The sequence below is a fragment of the Coenobita brevimanus genome, chromosome 110 (genome assembly GCF_032717465.1).
Source record: "Coenobita brevimanus isolate Jiangsu-jjx chromosome 110, ASM3271746v2, whole genome shotgun sequence".
NCBI classification, from domain to species: Eukaryota; Metazoa; Arthropoda; class Malacostraca; order Decapoda; family Coenobitidae; genus Coenobita; species Coenobita brevimanus.
In genome coordinates, this window is record NC_137063.1 from 43,215,489 (window position 1) to 43,239,437 (window position 23,949).

The window sequence follows — 23,949 nt, forward strand, 5'->3', positions numbered from 1 at the left end:
GAGCAGCCCTTCATTGCATATAGGAAGAACTAAAGCAGACTGTAAAGAGACGACGAGGATAATCATCGTCGGAAAAAAAAAAAAAATCTAGGTGCTGAAATCATATCCACCTGAGACTGTATGTAGGAAACAAAGCAGACAACAAACCAAACACAACTTTATGGAAATGTAGCGTGAGCTGGAGGACCCAACTACAAGTATAGTAATCAACAGAAGTTTGGGAGGTCCGGCCCTGACCCGAGTCAGTGGCGAGCGTGACGTCATGCACGTTGAAGGCTGGTTTAGCTGCCCTCCTGGCTGACCCGTGTTTCTGGGCAGTGTTACTCCACTGAGCTTATCTATAGTATGGAGACAGAGAGGCTTTCTTATGGGCACCGCCACGTATATTGTGTGCCCGTCGCCAGGAGCCCAGGGTCAGGGCGGCGCTGATGATGATCATGTCCGACGCCCGCGCCTACCCGCGCCTTCTGATCAGCCGATGAATTTGGGAAATTTAGTGCCATGGTCCACTCCGCAGATAAAATGTAGTGCCATGGCCCACTGCTGAGCTTATGTAAGCAAAAGTGAAACACAAACAGCAAGCTAAGCAATATTATGGTGGAGGCGACGAGTGCGGGTAGGCTTATTTCGATGTGTCGGCCAGTCACAAGCTTTCTGCGGGGATAGTCTCTTCATACTATAGAGCTCAGTGGGTTACTGCACTATCCAAATCCATTACACTCGTGTTAGAATGAATACAACACATTACTGTACCTATTTTACGAATTCAAGTGCGCATGGAAAACCATGACCTTCGGGATGAAAGTCTTTCACTAGGTGCTGAAATCATATCTACCTTAGAATAATATGTAGGAAACAAAGAAAACAACAAAGGAACGAATAAATATAACGTGGAAATATAGCGCGGGCTAGAGCATGGGCTAAAGCACTTCTCTATTTGTTACTAGCATCTATGTACACATTCAATACAGCATGAATACCTTTGAAAAACAAGATTTTAAAAATATATATAAATAAAAAGAACAGATTTTACGCAGATATTTTTCTGTAGCAAAAATGACAATCAACATTCAGTAAACAAAATCGAAGGAAACTATTTGATTTTTTCCCACATTATACTCCTTTCCGCAGGAGTCTGTCCGAGTGGACGGTGAGTATTGAATGACTTCGAGGGTTATCGCATAATATGTGCACCATCTGACATTATAAGTTACGCTTCGTTGTAACTAAGGAAATCTGAGTATAAAATGTATATATATGGAGCTGTTTGGGACAGTGATTTTCGTATTTATCTCAAAATGTACATCGCTATTCCTCTTCCATCTAAAAGGTAAACACTGCGAACGGAATGTGTGATTTTGTTGTCGAAATTAATTTCAAGCCTGATTTGATGCTAGCATTAGCAGATTTTGTGTAAAAACAGTAGATGTCGTAATGGTAGGCATAGTTCACAGTAGTTTAAACAATAAATATTTCAAATCAAATCAATCTCGGACAGGGTGGTTAAGATTGGGAAAATTTTTACAATCCTACCGTAAAGCACAAAGCTGTTTCCAGTGCTGAGAATGGGTTACTTAGTGAATTCCGTAGCATTATTATTCACTAACACCATGCACGAACTATTGATATCTGATTACTTGGAACACTGCATCCCTATCCTAACCTACAACTCCACCTTAAGACATCCATTAAGCTGGAAAAATTTGATACGTTGGCAAGGAATCAGCCCTGTTATATTAATTTTTTACCAAACGGGCATGGCCTTTCCTTATTTTCGATTGAAATGAGTTTCACAGGTTACTGGTTATTCCCAAATAACCTCAGCTACTGGGCACTCTAACTTCTGAAAGCTATAAATGAGGATTTAGAATGCATAAATATTCCGTCAGTGTTTGCTAGTAGCTGGCCATATTTAACGTTCCTAAAGTGCCTTTTTTCTTTTGAAAGCTGGCTGTCAAATGCAAGTGAGGTTAGGTTTGTTTATATTTGGTTAGGTTAGGTTAGATCAGGTAAGGTAGGTTAAATCATTGTTTCCCATATCATGGGACATGGAATACACTGACACATCCAGCTGGAGTGATGGTAAACGTTGCGGCCAGTCTTAAAGACCGTTGGTAAACACTGCTGCAGGCGATTGAGCCACTTCCATAACCCAAAAATAGATAAAATTTGTTTTTTTCCAATCACTTCTTGCAGCCACAATTCAACAGTTAACTATCTGTTGCTTCTGTACCAAAATTAAATGCCTTGAACTCATGAGTTTGTTATAATATAGATGGAATCGCTGTGCCTGTTTGGTAAAGAAATACCACTTATCCTCAGAATAAAGCTTTTCTGCAGAATTATGGGTCTAGGTTTACATTTCCAGTAAAGCATTTATATCATACCTGGTATCAGCCAATTTAGTTTTGATTTTTCTGGGCCTGGATTTATGGTAATTCAGCCCATGACCATAATCTAGTAAAGCAGTTATTTCCTACCTGATTCATTTTTTGGTGTAACATTCTGCCAGCTATTGAAAGCTTTCTGGCTCTGAGAGAATTCTAGGCAGGCTTGCTTCCCAATATGCTATTGTACTATATTTTTCCTTTTTAAGATAAACCATAACCAGATTTTCAGTGTTGATATAAAACAGTGCAGAAATGCATTATGCAAGCATACTTTATCATATGTGACAGTGGTTCAACCACAGCACCCCTTACTAAAGCAGTACGTGGCCAGGTGAACACTCCCAGTTTATTACCTTGGTGGGGCGCAAACCCACATTCTCCCACTTGCAAAAATGCACACTCAACCACTATACTGCAGAGGCTCCACGTAGCCTATATATATATATATATATATATATATATATATTTTTCATTCATTCATTGCCAGACGCCATGTATCCCAAACAGGGTGGCCAAGGGCTTAGAGGGGCACTAATCCTCCACCAACCCCACTTGACACGTAGGGATGCCAACAGCATCTGGTGTTCCCAGGCGGTCACCCATCCAAGTACTAACCAGACCCAGCGTTGCTTATACACTGTATATATATATATAAGAAGAGAGGAGGGCAGACACAGAAAAAGAATGGTAAAGGCTAACAAAGAAGTAGACAGCACTACATCATCCACTCACTTGGTGTAGTGCTGCCTACTTCTTCGTTAGCCTTTATCATTCTTTTTCTGTGCCTGCCCTCCTATCTCCCTATTCTCCCATCGTTCCTGTCACTTCTTATTGCTTTTCTTTCCTTTACAGGTGGTTTTACATTGAGTGACAAGCCAAATGGTTTCCTGTATACCAAGAAACCATTTACAACGCTGGGTGGTAACCATATAACTAAACCATACATGCTCCCTACATGTCAGTAAGTGGGTTGGTGAAGGGTTAGTGCCCCTCCCCATAAAACAAATAACTCAAAGTCAAATGGCCACCCCTTACGGGATTACGGCGTCTGGCAAGAGATAGATAGATATCAGTATATATATATATATATATATATATATATATATATACAGTATATATATACTATGTAGTGGTAGGTGGTGGTGGCCATCATCCACTCACTTGATGTAGTGCTGCCTACTTCTTCCTTAGCCTTTATCATTCTTTTTCTGTGCCTTCCCTCCTCTCTTCCTGTTTCTCCCATCTTTCCTGTCACTTCTTATTGCTTTTCTTTCCTTTACAGATGGCTTTACATTGAGTGACAAGCCAAATGATTTCCTGTAAGCCAAGAAACCATTTACAATGCTGGGTGGTAACCATATAACCAAACCATACGGGCTCCCTACTTGTCAACAAGTGAGTTGGTGGAGGGTTAGTGCCCCTCCCTGTAAAACAACTAACTCAAAGTCAAATGGCCACCCCTTACGGGATTATGGCGTCTAGCAATAGACAGATAGATAAATATAGTGTGTGTGTGTGTGTGTGTGTGTATATATATATATATATATATATATATATATATATATATATATATATATATATATATATATATATATATACACACAGTAAAACCTCACTATAATGGACTAAATGGAGCCCAGGCCATTCCGAAAAAGCAAAATTCTGATAAAAGTGACATCCAGACTTCCCCCTGCTAACCTGGACTTTTTCTGATAGCTACATCAGACATCAGTCCAGGTTGCACCAGTGGTTTTTAAACTTGTTCTCACTACCATTGCAGTACTGTACTGTATTATACATTCACTACAGTAAACTGATAAGCATGTCTTTTATTACTTTATTGTTGTGAACATAGCTGAAGTCGTCTGGGACTCTGGACTGGCTTTACCGGTCCTTTTCTGATAATTAAGAATTTAGTCCAGCAGTTCCTCATTTGATTGGTAGGTGGTGGCGACCATCATCCACTCACTTGATGTAGTGCTGCCTGCTTCTTCCTTAGCCTTTACCATTCTTTTTTTGTACCTGCCCTCCTCTCTTCCTATTTCTCCCATCTTTCCTGTCACTTCTTATTGCTTTTCTTTCCCTTACAGGTGGCTTTACATCGAGTGACAAGCCAAATGGTTTCATGTAAGCCAAGAAACCATTTACAACGCTGGGTGGTAACCATATAACCAGAACATACGTGCTTCCTACGTGTCAGCAAGTGGGTTGGTGGAGGGTTAGTGCCCCTCCCCGTCAAACAAATAACTCAAAGTCAAATGACCACCCCTTACGGGATTGTGGCATCTGGCAATAGATAAATAGATAGATAGTTCCTCATTTCCAACAAAACCCAATTGTGGCCTATTGATGTCCATTGTAGTGAAGTTTTTTTTTTTTTTTTTTTTTTTTTTTTACAATCAGGTGTTGTCTATGTAATTCTTATTTTATGGTGAACTGTATTGTGTTTGCTTGGTATAATAATTTACAAGTGTATTAATGTGAGGAAAAGCCTATACTATATTATCTATCTATCTATTGCCAGACGCCATAATCCCGTACGGGGTGGCCATTTGACTCTAAGTTATTTGTTTTACAGGGAGGGGCAATAACCCTCCACCAACCCACTTGACACGTAGGGAGCACGTATGGTTTGGTTATATGGTTACCACCCAGTGTCGTAAATGGTTTCTTGGCTTACAGGAAACCATTTGGCTTGTCACTCAATATAAAGCCACCTGTAACGGAAAGAAAAGCAATAAGTAGTGACAGGAAAGATGGGAGAAATAGGAAGAGAGGAGGGCAGGCACAGAAAAAGAATGATAAAGGCTAAGGAAGAAGTAGGCAGCACTACATCAAGTGAGTGGATGATGGTAGTAGATAATTTAGATGGAAGGACTACAGTTCATTGGAGCCAGGCCAGTCTGAACAGACTAGCTAATTGATAAAGAATTCCCAACTCTGTTGACGATTCCAATAGATCTCTTATCGTATAATTGGCAGAATCCAAAATGAAGACCATCATTACATCCCAATCTGTGACCATCCCCAAAAATGTGAGTGTGAGTGTCAAGAAGAGGGTGGTGGTGGTGAAAGGACCACGTGGCACTCTCCGCAGGTCTTTTAAGGACATGAAGCTCGTCATGAAGGTGGGTTGATTGATTAATTATGTATCATCTATGTGTCAGGTACATTTAATCCCCCCCTTTTTTTTTTTTTTTTTCCACAGTATAAAATCTTGCCTCTTAGTTTTCCCTGTTAATTTTAATGTCATGTACAATAATGTATTCTTGCAATCACCAGACTGATTTATTCAGCTTTAACGAGAGTTTTCATAATGAAGGAATCAGATGGTCGTCTTTGTCTCTTTATGAAGTTGAATTAAATCATTTGCTTGTAGCATGAATAAAAGACATGAAATGTCTTCAGAGTGAAGGAGTTAACTTCTGATCTATTGATACTGTGCATATATACAGTTTATAACATGTTCTGCAATTGATGCACTCAAAAATTCTTTTTTTTTTGGGGGGGGGGGATAGCAAGATCCAATGTGGCTGTTTTGCATGCCACTAAATGGGAAGTTTGGGTGATAACATTATTCTACCAGCAATCACTGACTGCCATAATGTCGGCAATGGAGAATTGTTGTTTTTCAGTCATACATTTGTACTATCAAAGTTAGCTCACAAGCTAATGGGAAAATTATTAAACCATAAAGTATTTAAATTTATTAAACCATGATGCATAGAAAGGACGGCAAGAGGTTATGGGAAAGACAGATATCTTTTAATTAGAAAGTTTGGAAGGAATGAGAGAGTGTTTTTGATTGGTGATATTAATGGTAAAGTAGGGAATGTGAAGGTGGATGGAATAGTTGGTGAGTGGGGTGTGCCTGCTGAGATAGCTTAGATGAGAATGGCAGTGCGTTAGTAGACTTGTGCCGGGAGGGGGTTAGTGATAGCCAATACCCTCTTCAAGCACATGATCCACAGGTATACATGGCGAGTGATGAGAAGGGTGGGTTGTGAACTGAATGAAAGGAGGGCAATGATTGATTATGTGTGTGTGGATGAAAGGATGCGAAGATGTGTAATGGATGTAAGAGCTTATAGAGGTTGGGGGAGTGGACTTTTTGACCACTACATGGTGGTGGCCAGAATCAAGATCCAAGTAAGATGGAGAAATAGAAGAAGAGAAGGATGGGAAGAAGGAGTTGTTGCAAGGAGAGGGGAAAGGTTACAAGAGGATGAGAAAAAGGCAGAATATAAGAGAGAAGTGGAAGAACGATTGGGTAAATATGAATTGGAGCAGGTGGGGGACGTGGAAGGTGTGTACAAGATATTCACGGAAGAAATATGTGCAGCATGTGATGTGGTGTGTGGGGTGAAGAGAAGACAGAAGGGGGTGCAAGGAACAGCATGGGGGAATGAAGAGGTGAGACAGGCTGTGGCATGAAAGAAGAAAGCATACAATGAATGGATGAGAAAGAGGGACGTGAAAGAAGTTGAGAGGCAGAAGAGAGAGTTATGTGTTGAAAGGAAGAGAGTGGATGAGGAATTTGGAAGGAATTTGAGTGTAAAGTGGAGGGACTGTAAGAAAATGTTCTGGAAGGAGGTGAAGAGAGTAAGTCAGGGTGGCAGTGAAGTTAGTAGGGGTCTAGGGGAGTGAAAGATAAAAGCAGTAGAGTATGAGTGGAGAAGGGAGAAAAAGTGAGCAGATGGAGAGAACACTTTAAGGAATTGTTTAACATAGAGAATGGAAGTCATGCGAGTATAAGTGGCTGGGGAATGGCTGGGAGGAGGAGGGAGGTGAGAAGAGAGGAAGAAATCAGTAGGATAGAAGTTGTGGAAGCAATGAAGATAGCCAAATTGGGGAAAGCCCCAGGAATTGATGGAGTGTGTGGTGAAATGCTGAAGTATGGGGGAGAGATAGTAGTAGAATGGATGTGGAAGATGTGCAGATTGGCCTGGGAGGAAGGTAGTGTCCCAGAGGATCGGAAGTCAGGTATACAGGTAATTATTCCCTTGTACAAAGGAAAAGGGGAAAAAGAAGTGTGTGATAATCATAGGGGCATTTGTCTTCTTAGTGTAATAGGAAAAGTGTATGGTGGGATCCTTATTGACAGAGTTAGGGAAATAACAGAGGAATTAGTTGGAGAAGAACAGGGAGGCTTTAGGAAGGGAAGAGATTGTGTAGATCAGATATCCATTCGTAGATCTTTAGTGGAAAAGTTTCTAGAGAAGAGAAGAGCTTGTATGTGGCCTTCATGGATTTGGAGAAAGCATTTGACAGGGTACAAGGATTGTGGAAAGTATTAAGTATATACGGAGTAGATGGGAGGTTGTTGAATACTGTGAAGAGTATGTTTGAGGGTGCGAAGGCTGCAGTGGGTGTGGATGGTGAACTGAGTGAATTTTTCTCTTTGAAAGTTGGGTTGAAACAGGGATGTGTCATGTCTCCATGGTTGTTCAATCTGTACATGGATAGGGTAATGAAAGAGGTACAAGGTAGGGCAGTGGATGTTGGAGTGGCCTTAGTGAGAGAGGGTAGTGTTTGGAAACTCCCTGTACTGTTGTTTGCAGATACTGTGTTGTTAAGTGAAGACAAAGGGGAGCTGCAAGACTTGGTGGAGGAGTTTGGGAGAGTGTGTAAGAAACGGAATCTAAAAGTGAATGTAGGGAAGAGTAAAGTGATGATCTTTGAGAGAGATGAAATCAGTGAATGTACAGCGAGGTTGGATGGTGAGGAAATGGAAAATGTGAGTACGTTTAAGTAGTTGGGTAGTGTGTTAAGTAAGGATGGAAGTTTGGAGGGTGAAGTGCTTGAAAGGGTACAACAAGGAAGAAAGGTTGCTGGTTCCTTGAAAGCAGTGATAAGAAACAGGGAAGTGAGCATGGAAGTGAAAAAGTTACTACATGACAGTATTGTGATGCCAACTCTAATGTATGGAAGTAAAGCTTGGACGTTGTTGGAAGGACACAGGTCAAGAGTGAGAGCTGTGGAAATGAGCTATTTAAGAGGAGCCTGTGTAGTCACATGGAGAGACAGGCTGACAAATGAGGATATAAAGGAGTGTTATGGTGTGAATGTGGATGTGGATGTGATAGGAAGCGTTAGGAGGAACACACTGAGGTGCTTTGGCCATGTGGAGAGGATGGAGAGTGAGAGACTGATGAGGAGAGTGTATGTGAGGGGGGGGAGTGGGAGGCCAAGGATGAGATGGAGGGATGGGGTGGAGAGATATATGAGAGGGGGGGGGGGAGTTGGGAGCAGGGCAGTGAAATGGCTGGGGACAGGGCAACGTGGAGGTGATTTGTTTGTGGCCACACCTTATGGAATTGAGGCATCTGGCAATAGATAGATAGATAGAAAGTAACTAATAATTAAGTAAATAAATGAAAAAGCAAGAGGCCCACCAAGACATAAGGTAACTTGTTGGTGGGATGAGGTTGTAGAAGCTGCAGTTAAGGAGAAAAGAAGACTTCTCTGGGAGTGGAAAAAGTGTGGCAACAAAGAGAAATACTTGGCTGCCAATGTAGGACCAGGAAAGAGGTTTACAGGGCAAAGTCTGAGTCTCGGAGGCTTTTGGTTGATAACCTAAATAGTGTGGAAAGATATTTAAGGTCGCAGATCAAATGAAGAGGGAAAACAGGGCAATCATAGGTGAGCAATGTGTGAAAAATGATGAAGGAAAGGTAGTGGTGAATAATGGGGATATTTAAGATGCCTGGAGAGAGCATTACAACTGGTTGTTGAAAGAGGAGTTTGACTGGGACAGGGAAGGTTTGGAGCCAGGAGATCCAGTGTTTGGACCTTGGCCTTGGTAAACAGGGCAATAGGCAAGATGTACAGTAGGTGGGGAAGGCAGCATCGGGTTTGACTGCTGAAATACTGAAAATCTCAGGAGATATAGGAGTGGGATTAGTCACTGACTTGATAAATATGAATATTCACTATATGAGTGTCTTGTGTCGGATGGTCAGCTGAAGGGTGTAATTGTAAATGTGTACAAGGGGAAGGGTGATGCCCTGGAAAGAGGAAATTATTGAGGTGTAAAGCTTTTTGACCAGATAATGAAGTTAATGGAGAGAGAAAGTGAATATTGATGAGATGCAATGTGGATTTATGCCAGGCAGTGGGACCACTGATGCCATTTTCATTGCATGACAACTTTAAGAAAAATATATAGGAAAGAAATGGGATCTGTATTTTGTTTTTGTTGATTTGGAGAAGCCCTTTGACAGAGTTCCCAGGGAGGCGGTGAAGTGGGCAACGAGAAAGCTTGGGATCGAGGAGTGGCTGTTTAGGGTGGTTATTGTTATGTATGTGGGTGCTCGCACCCAGGTAAGAGTGAATGGAGATTTGAGTGAAGGGTTTACCGTGAATGTTGGTGTACATTAGGGGTCGGTCTTAAGTCCCTTGTTATTATATCATAGTACTAGCACCCCTGTCACATGACTGCAGAAATGGACTCTCATGGGAGATGTGGTATGCTGATGAATTGGTGTTAATTGCAGAGGATGAAAGGGAGGTGGAGAAAAAATTAAGGAAGTGGAGAGATAGTGTGGGGCACAAGGGCTTAAGAGTAAATGCAGATAATACAAAAGTGATGGTATCTAGGGCTGGTGGCGGTACTGTCAAAGAAGAGGGAGAGTGGCCATGTGCTATTTGCCACAAGGACATGGGAAGTAATGCCATCTTGTGTAGTATTTGTGTTAAGTGGGTGCGTAAGAGATATAGTGGTATTAGAGGTAGACTGTGAGATTATACTGAGTTCATGTGTGCGGTGTGTCGGGGAGAGCATGTAGAGATTGTCAGGCATGAAAGGATTGATCTTGCTGGTGAGTCACTTGAGTGTGTGGAAGTCTTGTTATTTGGGAGACTTGTTATGTTTTTCTGTCCCTGCCCTCCTCTCTTCCTATTTCTCCCATCTTTCCTGTCACTTCTTATTGCTTTTCTTTCCTTCACAGGTGGCTTTACATTGCGTGACAAGCCAAATGGTTTCCTGTAAGCCAAGAAACCATTTACAACGCGGGGTGGTTACCATATATCCAACCCATACGTGCTCCCTACGTGTCAACAAGTGGGTTGGTGGAGGGTTAGTGCCCCTCCCTGTAAAATAAGTAACTCAAAGTCAAGTGGCCACCCCTTACGGGATTATGGCGTCTGGCAGTAGATAGTAGATAGATAGTTATGTGATGGAGAGGGTTGGCACTAACTCTGTGGCTAGAATGAGGGGTGGTTGGAAGAAGTTCAGGGAGCTGATGCCTCTCCTGACACATAGAGGGCTCTCCCTCTGTGCTAAGGATCTTTGTATGCCTCATGTGTTAGAAGTGTAATGCTGTATGGTAATGAGACTTGGACAGTAAAGGGAGATGATATTTTGCAGGCTCAGAGTTACAGAAATTACGTAGTTCAGGTGAGAGGTGGATGTTCAGTGCGAGGCATGGGGGGCTAGGTTTTTGATGGAAGAGTTGAGAGGTAGGATGGGACTTGAGTGTAGAGATGTTGTGATGAGGAGGGGTAGATTGAGATAGTTTGGGCTTGTGGAGAGGATGGGGGATGATAATTGGATGCAGAATGGGAGAAGCGTTAACGTTGGGGATAGGATTGCGAGAGGCTGAAAAAGACCTGGGACAAGGTCATTGAATGTGACTTCAGGGATAAGGAACTGAATAGAGAAGCTGCCAGAGATCACTCAGCATTGAAAGCCGCCATTAGGTGACCAAGGCCAACATGTGCAAGCATGTTGGAGCTTTTAGAAAACAAAAGCAAGAATTCATGACATACTGGTGTGATGGTTGCGGAGAAATGGGTGGAATATGTTATGAATGTTTTGAGAGTAAGCGATAGGATATTGGTAGTGAAAATTCTGTTGGGAAGAAAGATAGCTGCGATTATATCGGCATATGCTCCACAGGCAGGATTGGATGAATCAGAAAAAGATAGATTTTGGGATGATTTAATACATGTAGTGGGTGGTATGCGGGATGATGAGATAGTGATTTTGGGAAGGGACTTAAATGGTCATGCAGGTGAAGCAGCACAAGGTTATGAAGGAGTGCATGGGGGATGTGCGTATGGTCTAAGGAATGCGGAAGGGGAAAGGATACTCAAGTTTGGGGAGGCAACAGACATGATTGTGTGCAACACATATTTTAGGAAAAGAGACAGTAGGTTAATTACGTATGAGTCTGGGGGAAATAGCAGTCAGATATATTATTTTCTGGTTAGGAGGGCTGATAGGAGGTTAGTGAGGAATGTTAAAGTTATAGGAAGTGAGGAGTGTGTGCAGCAGCACAAACTATTGATTTGTGATATGGTGCTTAAAGAACAAGTGATGAAAAAGAGGACTTATGTACCTAGGAGGAAAATATGGAAGCTGAAAAACCAAGTAGGAAGGGATGCCTTCTATAGCGAGTTGAGGAGAGTGGTGGCTGAACAGGGAGCTATAGACAGAGGCGTTAATGAACAGTACAGAGCCCTCAAGAACAATTTCTTGAGAGTTACTGATGTAACATGCGGCTGGACAAGAGGACCACCAAGACATAAAGTAACTTGGTGGTGAGATGAGGGTGTAGAAGCTGCAATTAAGGAGAAAAGAAGGCTTTTCCGGGAATGGAAGAAGGGTGGTAGCAAAGAGGAATATTTGGCTGCCAAGCGTAGGGCTAGAAGAGAGGTATACAGGGCAAAGTCTGAGTCACAGAGACAATTACTTGATAACCTAAATCATGGGGAAAGGAAAAATTTATTTAGGGTGGCAGGTCAGGTGAAGAGGGATAATCGGGATATCATAGGTGAGCAGTGTGTGAAGAATGATGAAGGAAGGGTAGTGGTGAACAGTGAGGATATTAAAGATGCATCGAGAGAGCATTATAACCGGTTGTTGAATGAGGAGTTTGACTGGGACAGGGAAGGTTTGGAGCCAGCAGATCCAGTGTCTGGCCCTTGGCCTGTGATTGATACTGCTACTGTGAGTGAGGCAATAAGCAGGATGAGGGTGGGCAAGGCAGCAGGTGTGTCTGGGTTGACTGCCGAAATGTTGAAGGCCTCAGGTGATATAGGGGTGAGTTTAGTTACTGACCTGATAAATAGGATTATTTATGAGTGTGTTGTCCCAGATGATTGGCTGAAGAGTATAATTGTAAATGTGTATAAAGGGAAGGGTGATGCCCTGGAAAGAGGAAATTATAGAGGTATAAAGCTTTTAGATCAGATAATGAAAGTAATGGAGAGTGTTTTAGAAGGTATGATTAGAGAAAGAGTGAATATTGACGATATGCAGTTTGGGTTTATGCCAGGTAGGGGGACCACTGATGCCATATTCATTGTTCGACAGCTTCAGGAAAAATATATTGGTAGGAGAAGGGATCTTTATTTTGTTTTTGTTGATTTGGAAAAGGCCTTTGACAGAGTCCCTAGAGAGGTGGTGAAGTGGGCAATGAGAAAGCTTGGCTTGGAGGAGTGGCTGGTTAGGGTGGTTATGGCCATATATGTGGGTGCTCACACCCAGGTGAGAGTGAATGGAGATTTGAGTGATGAGTTTTCCGTGAATGTTGGTGTGCATCAGGGGTCAGTCCTGAGTCCCATGTTGTTTATCATGGTACTTGAAGCCCTTTCACGAGACTTTACAAACGGACTCCCGTGGGAGTTGTTGTATGCTGATGATTTGGTGTTGATTGCAGAGAATGAAAGGGAGGCGGAGGAAAGGTTTAGGAAGTGGAGAGATGGTATGGGGCAAAAGGGTTTAAGGGTAAATGCAGATAAAACAAAAGTGATGATATCTAGGGTTGGTGGCGGTACTGTCAAAAACGAGGGAGAGTGGCCATGTGCAGTTTGCCACAAGGGCGTGGGAAGTAATTCCATCTTGTGTGGTGTGTGTGATAAATGGGTGCATAAGAGATATTGTGGTATCAGAGGTAGACTGCGAGATAACGCTGATTTTATGTGTACGGCGTGCCGGGGTGAGCAGGTGGAGATTGTCAGATGTGAAAGGATTGAACTTGCAGGTGAATCTCTTGAGTGTGTGGAAGAGTTTTGTTATTTGGGAGATATGTTGTGTGCTGGAGGTGGGGCTGGAGCTAGCTCTGTAGCTAGAGTGAGAAGTGGTTGGAAGAAGTTCAGGGAGCTCTTGCCTCTCCTTACATTGAGAGGACTCTCCCTACGTGCTAAGGGGTCTTTGTATGCAGCGTGTGTTAGGAGTGTAATGCTGTATGGCAGTGAGACCTGGGCAGTGAGGGAGGAAGATATTCGCCGGCTCAGACGTACAGAAATGACAATGATTAGGTGGATGTGCAGTGCGTCCCTGCGTCCAAGGCCTGGAGGGGCTGGGTTTACAGTGGAAGAGTTGAGAGGTAGGATGGGACTGGAGTGTATTGGTGTTGTGATGAGGAGAGGTAGATTGAGGTGGTTTGGACATGTGGAGAAGATGGGGGATGATAATTGGGTGAGGAAGGTGAGAAGTGTTAATATTGGGGGTGGGATTATGAGGGGTAGACCGAGAAAGACATGGGACTAGGTCATTAAGTGTGACCTTAGGGTTAAGGGACTGAACAGGGAGGCTGCAGTGGATCGTGCAGCGTGGAGAGCCGCCATTAGGTGACCAAGGCCGACACATGCAAGCGTGTTGGAGCCTTTAAAAACGCAATGAAACTGCAGTGTACACGAATAAGCAGACACCCTATAAACTGGTATCTATCAGCAAGCCTCAAAAGTCCCATTCCAGAAAGAAAGAAAGAAAACACCTTAGTTTTTTTTTTTTTTTTTCCCCCCCCCCCCCCACAAAACCAGTAAATGACAGGGGGGGAAGGGAACCCAAAACAGCAGGACCAGACTACATGTCATACACTTATGGCAATTCAGCCATGTAGTTTTAAATACCTGGTACTTTTACCAAACTCTTTAGCTTTTTCTGGACTAACAGTCAAATCTCTGATATTTAGAGGGAAGAAATCATCATCTCATTTTAGAAAAAAATTCCATTGCATAATGATTTCTCATACATCATGTCAGTAATAATGGTTCATTGGGATAAGTTTTTGGCCAAGGGTCACCTACTCAACAGTCTAAACAAGTTTCCATCTCATCAAAACTGGTTGTTATTTCACTTCTCTGCTCTTCACCCGCTGCTTATCACCAAAATTAAGTATAAAAAATTAAGTTTTCGCCTCACCGTTGTTTCACCTTGTTACACTTTGCTTGCTGCTTGAACTCCACACCACACGCACCAAACTGTTGTTCCATCCTCGATATTAACACACTTGATAGTGATAATTGATGAGAATGCCATCTTGGCCCATAGTGTGAGGGTGATCATATGAAAGGTTTTACTGTCGTGATCTTATATCAACCAGAGAGGCTTCGTACAGGAACATACTCATCATAAAGGTGAAAATTGTGTCGTGTATTTAAAAAGTTCCAACTTATTCGTCCTCGTAGAATTGATTCATCGCATACTGGATAATCATGTAGCGATGGTGTTCAGTATTCGTGGTAGCAGTGGGATAGCCTGAGAGGTGGACAGGTCATCTCAATTTTCTTGGTTACTGCTTTTGTATCTGCTGAAGGGTTTTCCTTGGGTGCCCCATTTTAAAAATCGTAACTACATACCTGTATACTAGATGAACCATTTGGTAGTCCATCATTGTTTTGGTCAGTATTTGGTTGCACACCATCCAGAATCATGTATACAGTAATCCCTCCACTATCCGATGTAATAGAGCCAAAAGCATGTCCAGAAAGTGGGTCCATCCGGATAGTGGGCCCCGGCCTCCTGGACTGGTACTTAAGGACCCTAACCCAGCTTAACTTTGAAAGCCATCTAAATAACTCCCTACCGGACCTGCATAGCACCTATTTAAGACCCTATTCACACCAATAACGGACATAAAGCATGAAATAAATGAAAAGGAACCAGAGAATGAGGAATTAGAAGTGAGTATGGAAAATATTTAGCAGTGTACAGGGTGCTTACAGCACGTCTGTGGCTGCCACCTCTAAGGCTGTGGCTGTGGTGAAAATGCTCTTGAAGCATTTATAGTACAGTAATCCCGCATTTTTTGCGGATTTTTTGTCTACGGTTTTGCCCTCTCGCGGATTTTCTTAGCATTAATAAGTTCAACAAAAATATCCTTGAATATACAGAAAAAAAAAAAATTGAAATTCCCGCAGCTTCCAATTGTAGCGCGGTAAACTCACGCCACCCTCTGTCCCTTTCCCGTGGCCCCTCTGCCAGTGTTACCATATCTAGCATAATTTTATTCTTTTAGCATAATTTTGATCAAATTTTCGAGTCTGGAATATTTTTTAGCATATTAGAAGTTTTAGAATCATTCTAGCATAATTTAGAATGGAATGGAATATTTTTAGAATAATTTTATAAAAGCTACAAATCAGAGAGAGAGAGAGAGACGAATAAGGTAAGAAGATGTTTGAATAATTGGTTACTTTCAGTTTGGGCTTGGTTGGGTTGGATTAGGTTAGGTTAGGTTTTAGGTTCGGTTCGGTTAGGTTAGGATAAGTTTGAGCTTTGTACTTTACCCATGAAACCTAGTTTTTTCCGATGGATTTTGGTATGATTCATTCGATTTTCAGCTTCATTTCAGTCGGAAATGACCATTTTCTGTGTTTTCCCCCCTCCCTATAACCCCCGATTCCCCAAAGATCCCTCATTATTTCAGGGGGATGGGGGGGGCATATCTCAAAATCTGGTTATTTCCGACGGAAATGATGCTCAAAATCGAACGAATCACATCAAAATCCATCAGAAAAACGTAAGTTTCGTGGGAAAAAGCAGTATGGGTAGATACCGATATTTATCCTCTTACTGTATGTAGGTTCATTTTAATATTTTCATAGTAAACAATACATAATTAATATGTTGCACGAATATGTATAGAATTTTATCATTTAGCTTCAAATTAGCATAATTCATTTTTTACTTGGAACAAATATGCTCAATCTAGCATAATTTTTTCATTGCCCTAGCATAATTTCGTTGTTTGGATATGGCAACACTGCTCTCTGTCCCGCATTCTTCAGTCCATGCCTGACTGCCTTAAGTGGCTGTTGTGGTTGTAACCACACTATGATATGAGCCTCTTGCCTCCCACTTGCTTTCCACATGGCCCCAGGACGTAAGCCAGCCTCACCAAAGGCTAATAATACAATTAGTAAGAACTCCAAAGTGACAAAACGATCAAGTTATGACCTTAGCAGAGAAAATTGTGTTACTGGACAAGCTAAGAAGCGACTGTGCGAGTGTTTGCTATCACCAGTTAATGCATCTTTTTATTTTGTACTTTTTGTTAATAAATGTGTAGATAATTGTGTATTACAGTACGGTGTTTACGTTTTTCCTTCATAATGGAGTATGTGCTTTCAATCTTGTAAGAAGGTATTTCGGGATGAGTATGGAGGTTTCGGGACAATTCGCAGTCACAACAAACGCAAAACAATTCGCCTTCATTAATGAAGATAGCTATGGGTGACGCTAGAATATAATTCAAAGGCGACTACAGCGAGGAAGAAACAAATAAATTATTGACTAAAGGTGCAACTAATAAATAATATCCAGAACCTACGCTACTGAACATAGACTGCTGGATCCCCCTGAAATATAGTTATTAAAGTATTGATTAATTAATAATAAGTATATTGATGAAAGTACTGATTAGTATATTTATAGAATGGCGGGGAATCGTCCAGGGTGCGAATTGTTCTGAAGGGGAATCGTCCATGTTTTGACGGGGAATTGTCTGACGGCGAATTGTCTCGCAATCAGTATGGACATGGACTGTGTGATGGGCAGCATGGTGCACACAAGTGCAAGTTTTCAATTGTTAATAGAGTATTCGCGGAATTGACTTTTCGCGGGGGGTTACAAGAACTTAACTACCGCGAAATATGCGGGATTACTGTAATCCAGTGTTGTGCTACGCTTAATTCTTTGCACTGTGAGTTATAATTGTTTAACATTGCACATTCTGTTCTTGATTGCGCGATGCCAGTTTCAACCGTCACTTTGCACTCCACACTTAATCTTTTGCACTCTAAATTCTAATTTCTTAACACTGCACAACGCTGTAAATTCCCATGTGGTCTAGTGGCGAGGTGTTGCAGTTTATTCACTGTTTGTTCACAAAAATGAGCACGTGCGGCATCCATTGCGATGAACATCTACTCACGACAGTAGTTAGGCGGTAAATGGTGAGGGGGGAGGAAGGAAGGGATGAAGGAGCCATGCATAAACACAGCTGTTCGGTGCTGTGCGCCAATTTCAAATTGCAGGGTTTTTTTTTGGGGGGGGGAGGTCCAGGCCCACAATGTCCGGTAAGTGGGGAGTCCGGATAGTGGGTGTCGGGATAGTACAGGAATTACTTTTAATTTTTAAGAATGTCACCTCCACATGCCTGCCTAATTTTTAGCATCAATTTCAACTCAGGCAGTTGACCACCACTCATATTTCTCAGCTGACGTAACCTGTGTCAGTGTAACATTGTTATAATTGGTCATTTTTCAGCTTTCCAACCCAAGCACTTAGTGAGGGATGCCTGAACATAATACATTATTTATTCTCTTCCATTTCAGAATAAACTGCATCTCTTGAGAATTGGTTTTTAGGCTGTTATGATAAACTACCTACTGTGGTCATCCTTGACATATGAATTTTTCCATTTCAGAATAAACTGCATCTCCAAAGAGTAGGTTTTTAGGCTGTTATATATGATGATAAAAAACCTACTGTGATCATCCATGACATTTGAACTCTCTTCCTGAAATCACTAAGCAAGATATTGGGCTCAAAAGTTGTTTAGAAGATATGACTGATTACCTCTAATATTGCAGGCCCAAAAAACCAAGAAGGGGACTATTGTGACTGTGGACAAGTGGTTTGGTAACCGCAAGGAGGTTGCTGCTGTCCGCACTGTGTGTAGTCACATCTCCAACATGGTCACTGGTGTCACTGATGTAAGTTTTCGCACCACCCTCGCACATGCTTGCTAGAGTGTAACTCCCACTCCCCGCTCTTTGTCTTGCTACCTTTGTTATTAATTTTATTGTGACTTAAGTTTATTGAGTGTGGTAGGGAAGGTATATGGAAGAATTATTATAAAGTAAGAGAGATATCAGAAGTCCAGTGAGTGATGAACAGGTTGGCTTTAGGAGTGGCAGAGAATGTGTGGATCAAGTATTTGCTGTGAGACAGATAGCAGAGAAGGCTTGTGAGAAGGACCATAAGGTGTTTATGGCATTCATGGATCTGGAAAAAGCAGACGACAAAGTAGACAGAGAGGGATTTGGAAAGTTTTGTGCATGTATGGTGTAGATGGTAAGCTGCTAGGTGCTGTCAAGAGTTTTTATTATGGTAGCGAAGCATGGTAAGGGTTAATCAGCATCTAAGTGAATGGTTCACGATCGATGTGGGCATGCAACAAGGTTGTGTGATGTCCCCATGGTTGTTCAATATACATATGGATGAGGTGATGAGAGAAGTAAAAACACAAGTAATGGAGAGAGGAATGGCATTGGTAATGAATGGTGATAGATGGAATATCTCCAATTTGTTGTATGCTGATGATGCAGTACTGCTTGCAAGTACCGGACAAGAACTTGGTCGGCTAGTGCAGAGTTTTTCTGATGTCTGTGAGTGTCATGCCTTGAGAGTAAATGTAGAGAAGAGTAAAGTGATGGCTATTGAGAGAGAAGGTGACTCCCAGTGTGATGTCACAATGAATGGAGAGAGACTGGAATTGGTGACAGAGTTCAAATACCTGGGTACAGTTGTAGAAAAGAGAGGACAATGTGCAAAAGAAGTTGAAAGTAGAGTGACCCAAGGAAGAAAAGTAGCTGGTGCAGTGAAGGCCTTGATAAGACACAGAGGCTTGAGTGTTGCAGCTGTTGGAGGCTTACATGAAGGAGTGTTAGTGCCAACTTTAACATATGGGTGTGGGACTATGGTGTGGCACGAAAATGAAAAGTCAAGAGTAAGAGCAGTGGAGATGGGACTGCTGAGGAATGTATGAGGAGTACAGAGGGTGGATAGGATACGAAATAATGTGATTTGTGAAAGATGTGGAGTGAGGAAGTCTGTGGACACCAGAATCGAAGAGAGTGTGCTGAGATGGTATGATCATGTGGAAAGAATGGATAACAATAGAGTGGTGAATAAGGTATACCTGAATGAATTTGAAGGTGGTGAGGTTGGCCAAAGAGAAGGTGGAGAGATATGGTGGATGAGTGTGTGAGGAAGAGAGGTTTGGAAGTCGGTGAGGCTAGGGAACTGACAAGAGATCGAGCTGTCTGGATGAATGTTGTGAGGAGAAATGCATATGCAGGGATTTTGGCACCCCTTGTGAGCATGGCAGCATCCGGATTGACCCAATCGGATACAGTTGTGTGAAGCTGCAGAATGTGGTGAATGTTTTTGGCGTATGAGATAGAGCCAGGATTCCGGGGGCTTGAATGATGAGTGAATGGAAGCATGGCCTATTGCATTAGGCAAGTTTGTGCTGTCCGAACATTGCTACTCCTCACCCTGCCCTTGGATGGGGAAAGAGGTCTGGATGATGATGATGATGATGATTATTTCTGGTACTAAATGAAGCAGTTTAGATCTTGTATCACCAGTTAGAGCCCCCGCAAACTCGTGAAAGTTGCCAGTGTTTGCCAAATCACTAAATAGGCTGGAGTCACTACCTGCTCAGAGCTTGTGTACCTTCCTTTTAAAAACTTCCAGTCGGGATTATTACTCATGCATAAAGCATTATACCAGTATTATATTCATCTTAGATATTGTACTGATGCTCTAAATGAGATTTACGCTGAAAAGTTCTCCATAGAGTTGACTAAAAACCACAAAAGCCTATTGTGTGTGTGTGTGTTCAGCACATTTTTACCAAGTTTTATGAATCCCACTTGTTGGAAAACTTTATCGTACAATTTCCGAAGATTGTAATCTTTCATTTGGCAAATCCTGACATGATTCTGTCCATTATACACTTAATAATAGTACAAAATGTATGGCTGAAATCTTAAGGGGCCAAGATCAGCGACCCGAATTTTTAAAGGCATGGTATTCCTCTTGCTTTGCGAGGACGTCTCAGTTCTGGTACAGTCTGTTTCTCCACATATTTTAGCTGCGCGGCGGACCATGGCACTGTATTTTTCGGAATCATCGGCTGATTTCTAAAGGCACGGGTGTCAAGTGTGGTGTATACACATCAGTCCCTGGCGGCGGGCACACAAACTGCACCATGCTACCCATGGGAAAGAGCCTCTTAATGAGCTCATTGGGTTCATACGATCTTTGATTGTTTAAGTACCATATTTCTTGTATTTTTTATGCAAGATACACTTGCATTATACCCATTCATCATTTTTCCTAACAGATATACATTCACCACCTAAAACCATGGCAGTGATCAATACTCAGGCAACATAATAATTGCACGTAAACTGCCCCTAGACTGAGATGGACGCCACCTTCTGTTTCTACTATATTTTGATAAAGAAGCCATTTTTTCTCCAGTATTATGTGTAGATAAATCAATAAATATCCCATTTTCAGTAAAGTAACACAAATATTGTATAACAGAGGGTAATTCAAGTTGACCCCACTTTTGCATTTTACAAGTACATTAAGTTATCTGGTGAGCAGTGGCATCTTTTTCCAGTTTGTGGGTGCTCCAATTCTGTTGGGACCCCCAGACTTGGCCATTTCTCGTTTAACTACTAAACTACTTACTAAGTTACACTACACAGTCAGAAGACCTCCAGTTACCACTTGGAGATTGAACCCACTTGGTGCTATATAGTAATTAGTTTGCAAGTGGTTAAGTAATAGTATCATAGTTCTGCATGTTTCATGGTCTATGAATGTAGCCATTAAGGTGGTAGAGCTAGTATTACCATCATTATAGTGTAAGCCATCAGTGGTGACAAGCAGGCTTGATGGCATCTTAACCCGCGGCGTCCCGTCGACGTTCTTTAACATCCACACGTTTTATCACTGCCAATCCCGTCGACGTACATAAACGCGAATCAATTGCAAGGTCCCTAATTTGCACAATTTTCAATTTTCGCGAGTGATTTTTGGTACATATACACGTGACACCTTCCTCTACAAGATACCAGGCAGGGACAATGCCTTACTCAGCATGACCTCCTCCCCCCCCCTGCATGCCATTGTCTCAGCAATTCACCTGTTATCAGTGACCTGGCCAGTTAAGCCATGTCATGCCACGGTACAAAATTCAGGGCCAGAGTGATTCCTCAATCAATGACAATGTGGAGGACAAACTTTACATAGCATTAGAGGAAGAAACAGTCAGAAATGATGACCAGGTAATGTGGCAAAAAAAGGTCAGGTATGGTAATGAGTTAGTGAGTGAAACAATGCTTTTAATGCCTATATAACTGCTTGAAAACCAATATACTCTCGTACTACATAGAAATTCGTACCAAGTAAATAAATAAATACCGTTTATGAGTGGTGTGAAATAGTTATCCTCCCATAGAACTCGTTTTCTTTGGTGCCAGCCTGTTAGAAAACCCAGTAAGGTAAGGAGGTACGGTACTCCTACCTGTATCGAGTATTTTAAACCTCAGGTGAGCGATTTCTCTATGAATTTTCGATGTTTCTCACCAAAAGCGGAGGTTTGAGCCAAAAAAAAAAAAAAAAATCCAAAAATGGTCTGAATTGGAGGGAGTCAGTGGTGGAAAAGTGGTCGGGATGGGGCAGGTTAAAAGAAAGAGGGAGAAAATACAATAACTTGATGATGACAGCTCCCTCATCTGCTTCCAGGTAAAGGAACGGTATGAAGTTATTGCATTTAAACAGGTTTATTTAAGTTTTTAATGTACAAAGATGGACATCATGAATTAGTTGTGCTGTGTAAAGTGAGGAGTAGACTGTAGCACCAGTCGAACAGGGCAGTACTCCCGAGGTTGATGGCAAGCTGGTGATAGGGAGAGCTGGAGCTCCCGTTTCACCAGCCCTCAGGACTTGATCCTGACCATCTCCCTTTTCTGAACATTTTCAGTGCATTCATTTACACAGAGAGTAGGCCAGCATGCTCTCATAATACCTCTACCTTCAACTGTCTACACCACACTACATGCGCATAACATATCACACCTTCTATTCACATCTTTAGTAATGGCCGCTGCAATCTTACAATCAAATGAGGTGGTACCTCGGATTGCCACCACCGGCAGGGCAGGGCTGGAGGTACAGGGTCCTCCCGGTTGTCATCAAGCGACTGTGCCGGCAGCGACTGTTGCTATTTCCGGGAATGCTCGTCGGCGAAGAGGTGACGGTGCGGCCTTATTCTTTACCAACATCCGTGGCCTTACCACAAATTTAAACTCAGTTCATTTTTTCCTTCAGTCCATATCCCCTTTGGCCCTTTTCCTCACAGAACCACAAATCTCACCCTCTACCGATATACAGTAATCCCGCATATTTCGCGGTAGTTACGTTCTTGTAACCCCCGCGAAAAGTCAATTCCGCGAATACTCAATTAACAATTGAAAACTTGCACTTGTGTCCAACATGTTGCCCATCACACAGTCCATGTCCATACTGATTGCGAGACAATTCCCCGTCAAAACATGGACGATTCCCCTTCAGAACAATTCGCACCCTGGACGATTCCCCGCCATACTATAAATATACTAATCAATACTTTCATCAATATACTTATTATTAATCAATACTTTAATAACTATATTTCAGGGGGATCCAGCAAAGTCTATGTTCAGTAGCGTAGGTTCTGGATATTATTTATTAGTTGCACCTTTAGTCAATAATTAACTTGTTTCTTCCTCGCTGTAGTCGCCTTTGAATTATATTCTAGCGTCACCCATAGCTATCTTCATTAATGAAGGCGAATTGTTTTGCGTTTGTTGTGACTGCGAATTGTCCCGAAACCTCCATACTCATCCCGAAATACCTTCTTACAAAATTGAAAGCACATACTCCATTATGAAGGAAAAACGTAAACACCGTACTGTAATACACAATTATCTACATATTTATTAACAAAACAGTACAAAATAAAAAGATGCATTAACTGGTGATAGCAAACACTCGCACGGTCGTTTCTTAGCTTGTCCAGTAACACAATTTTCTCTGCTAAGGTCATATTTTGATCGTTTTGTCACTTTGGAGTTCTTACTAATTGTATTATTAGCCTTTGGTGAGGCTGGCTTACGTCCTGGGGCCATGTGGAAAGCAAGTGGGAGGCAAGAGGCTCATATCATAGTGTGGTTACAACCACAACAGCCACTTAAGGCAGTCAGGCGTGGACTGAAGAATGCGAGGCAGAGAGCAGTGTTGCCATATCCAAACAACGAAATTATGCTAGGGCAATGAAAAAATTATGCTAGATTGAGCATATTTGTTCCAAGTAAAAAATGAATTATGCTAACTTGAAGCTAAATGATAAAATTCTATACATATTCATGCAACATATTAATTATATATTGTTTACTATGAAAATATTAAAATGAACCTACATACAGTAAGAGGATAAATATCGGTATCTACCCATACTGCTTTTTCCCACGAAACTTACGT

The 23,949-nt window shown here is 41.9% G+C and overlaps 1 protein-coding gene across 1 annotated transcript in view; it reads left to right on the forward strand.

Annotated features, from left to right (window-relative positions):
* Positions 1 to 1,119: 1,119 nt before the first annotated feature.
* Positions 1,120 to 23,949, forward strand: part of RpL9 (ribosomal protein L9) — a 42,653-nt gene continuing 19,823 nt past the window's right edge. Inside the window, exons 1-3 of the mRNA XM_080286147.1 lie at positions 1,120 to 1,150; positions 5,373 to 5,518; positions 18,216 to 18,338. Coding sequence (XP_080142273.1) covers positions 5,381 to 5,518; positions 18,216 to 18,338 — 261 coding nt within the window. The 5' untranslated portion in view covers positions 1,120 to 1,150; positions 5,373 to 5,380. The remainder of the gene's footprint in view (positions 1,151 to 5,372; positions 5,519 to 18,215; positions 18,339 to 23,949) is intronic.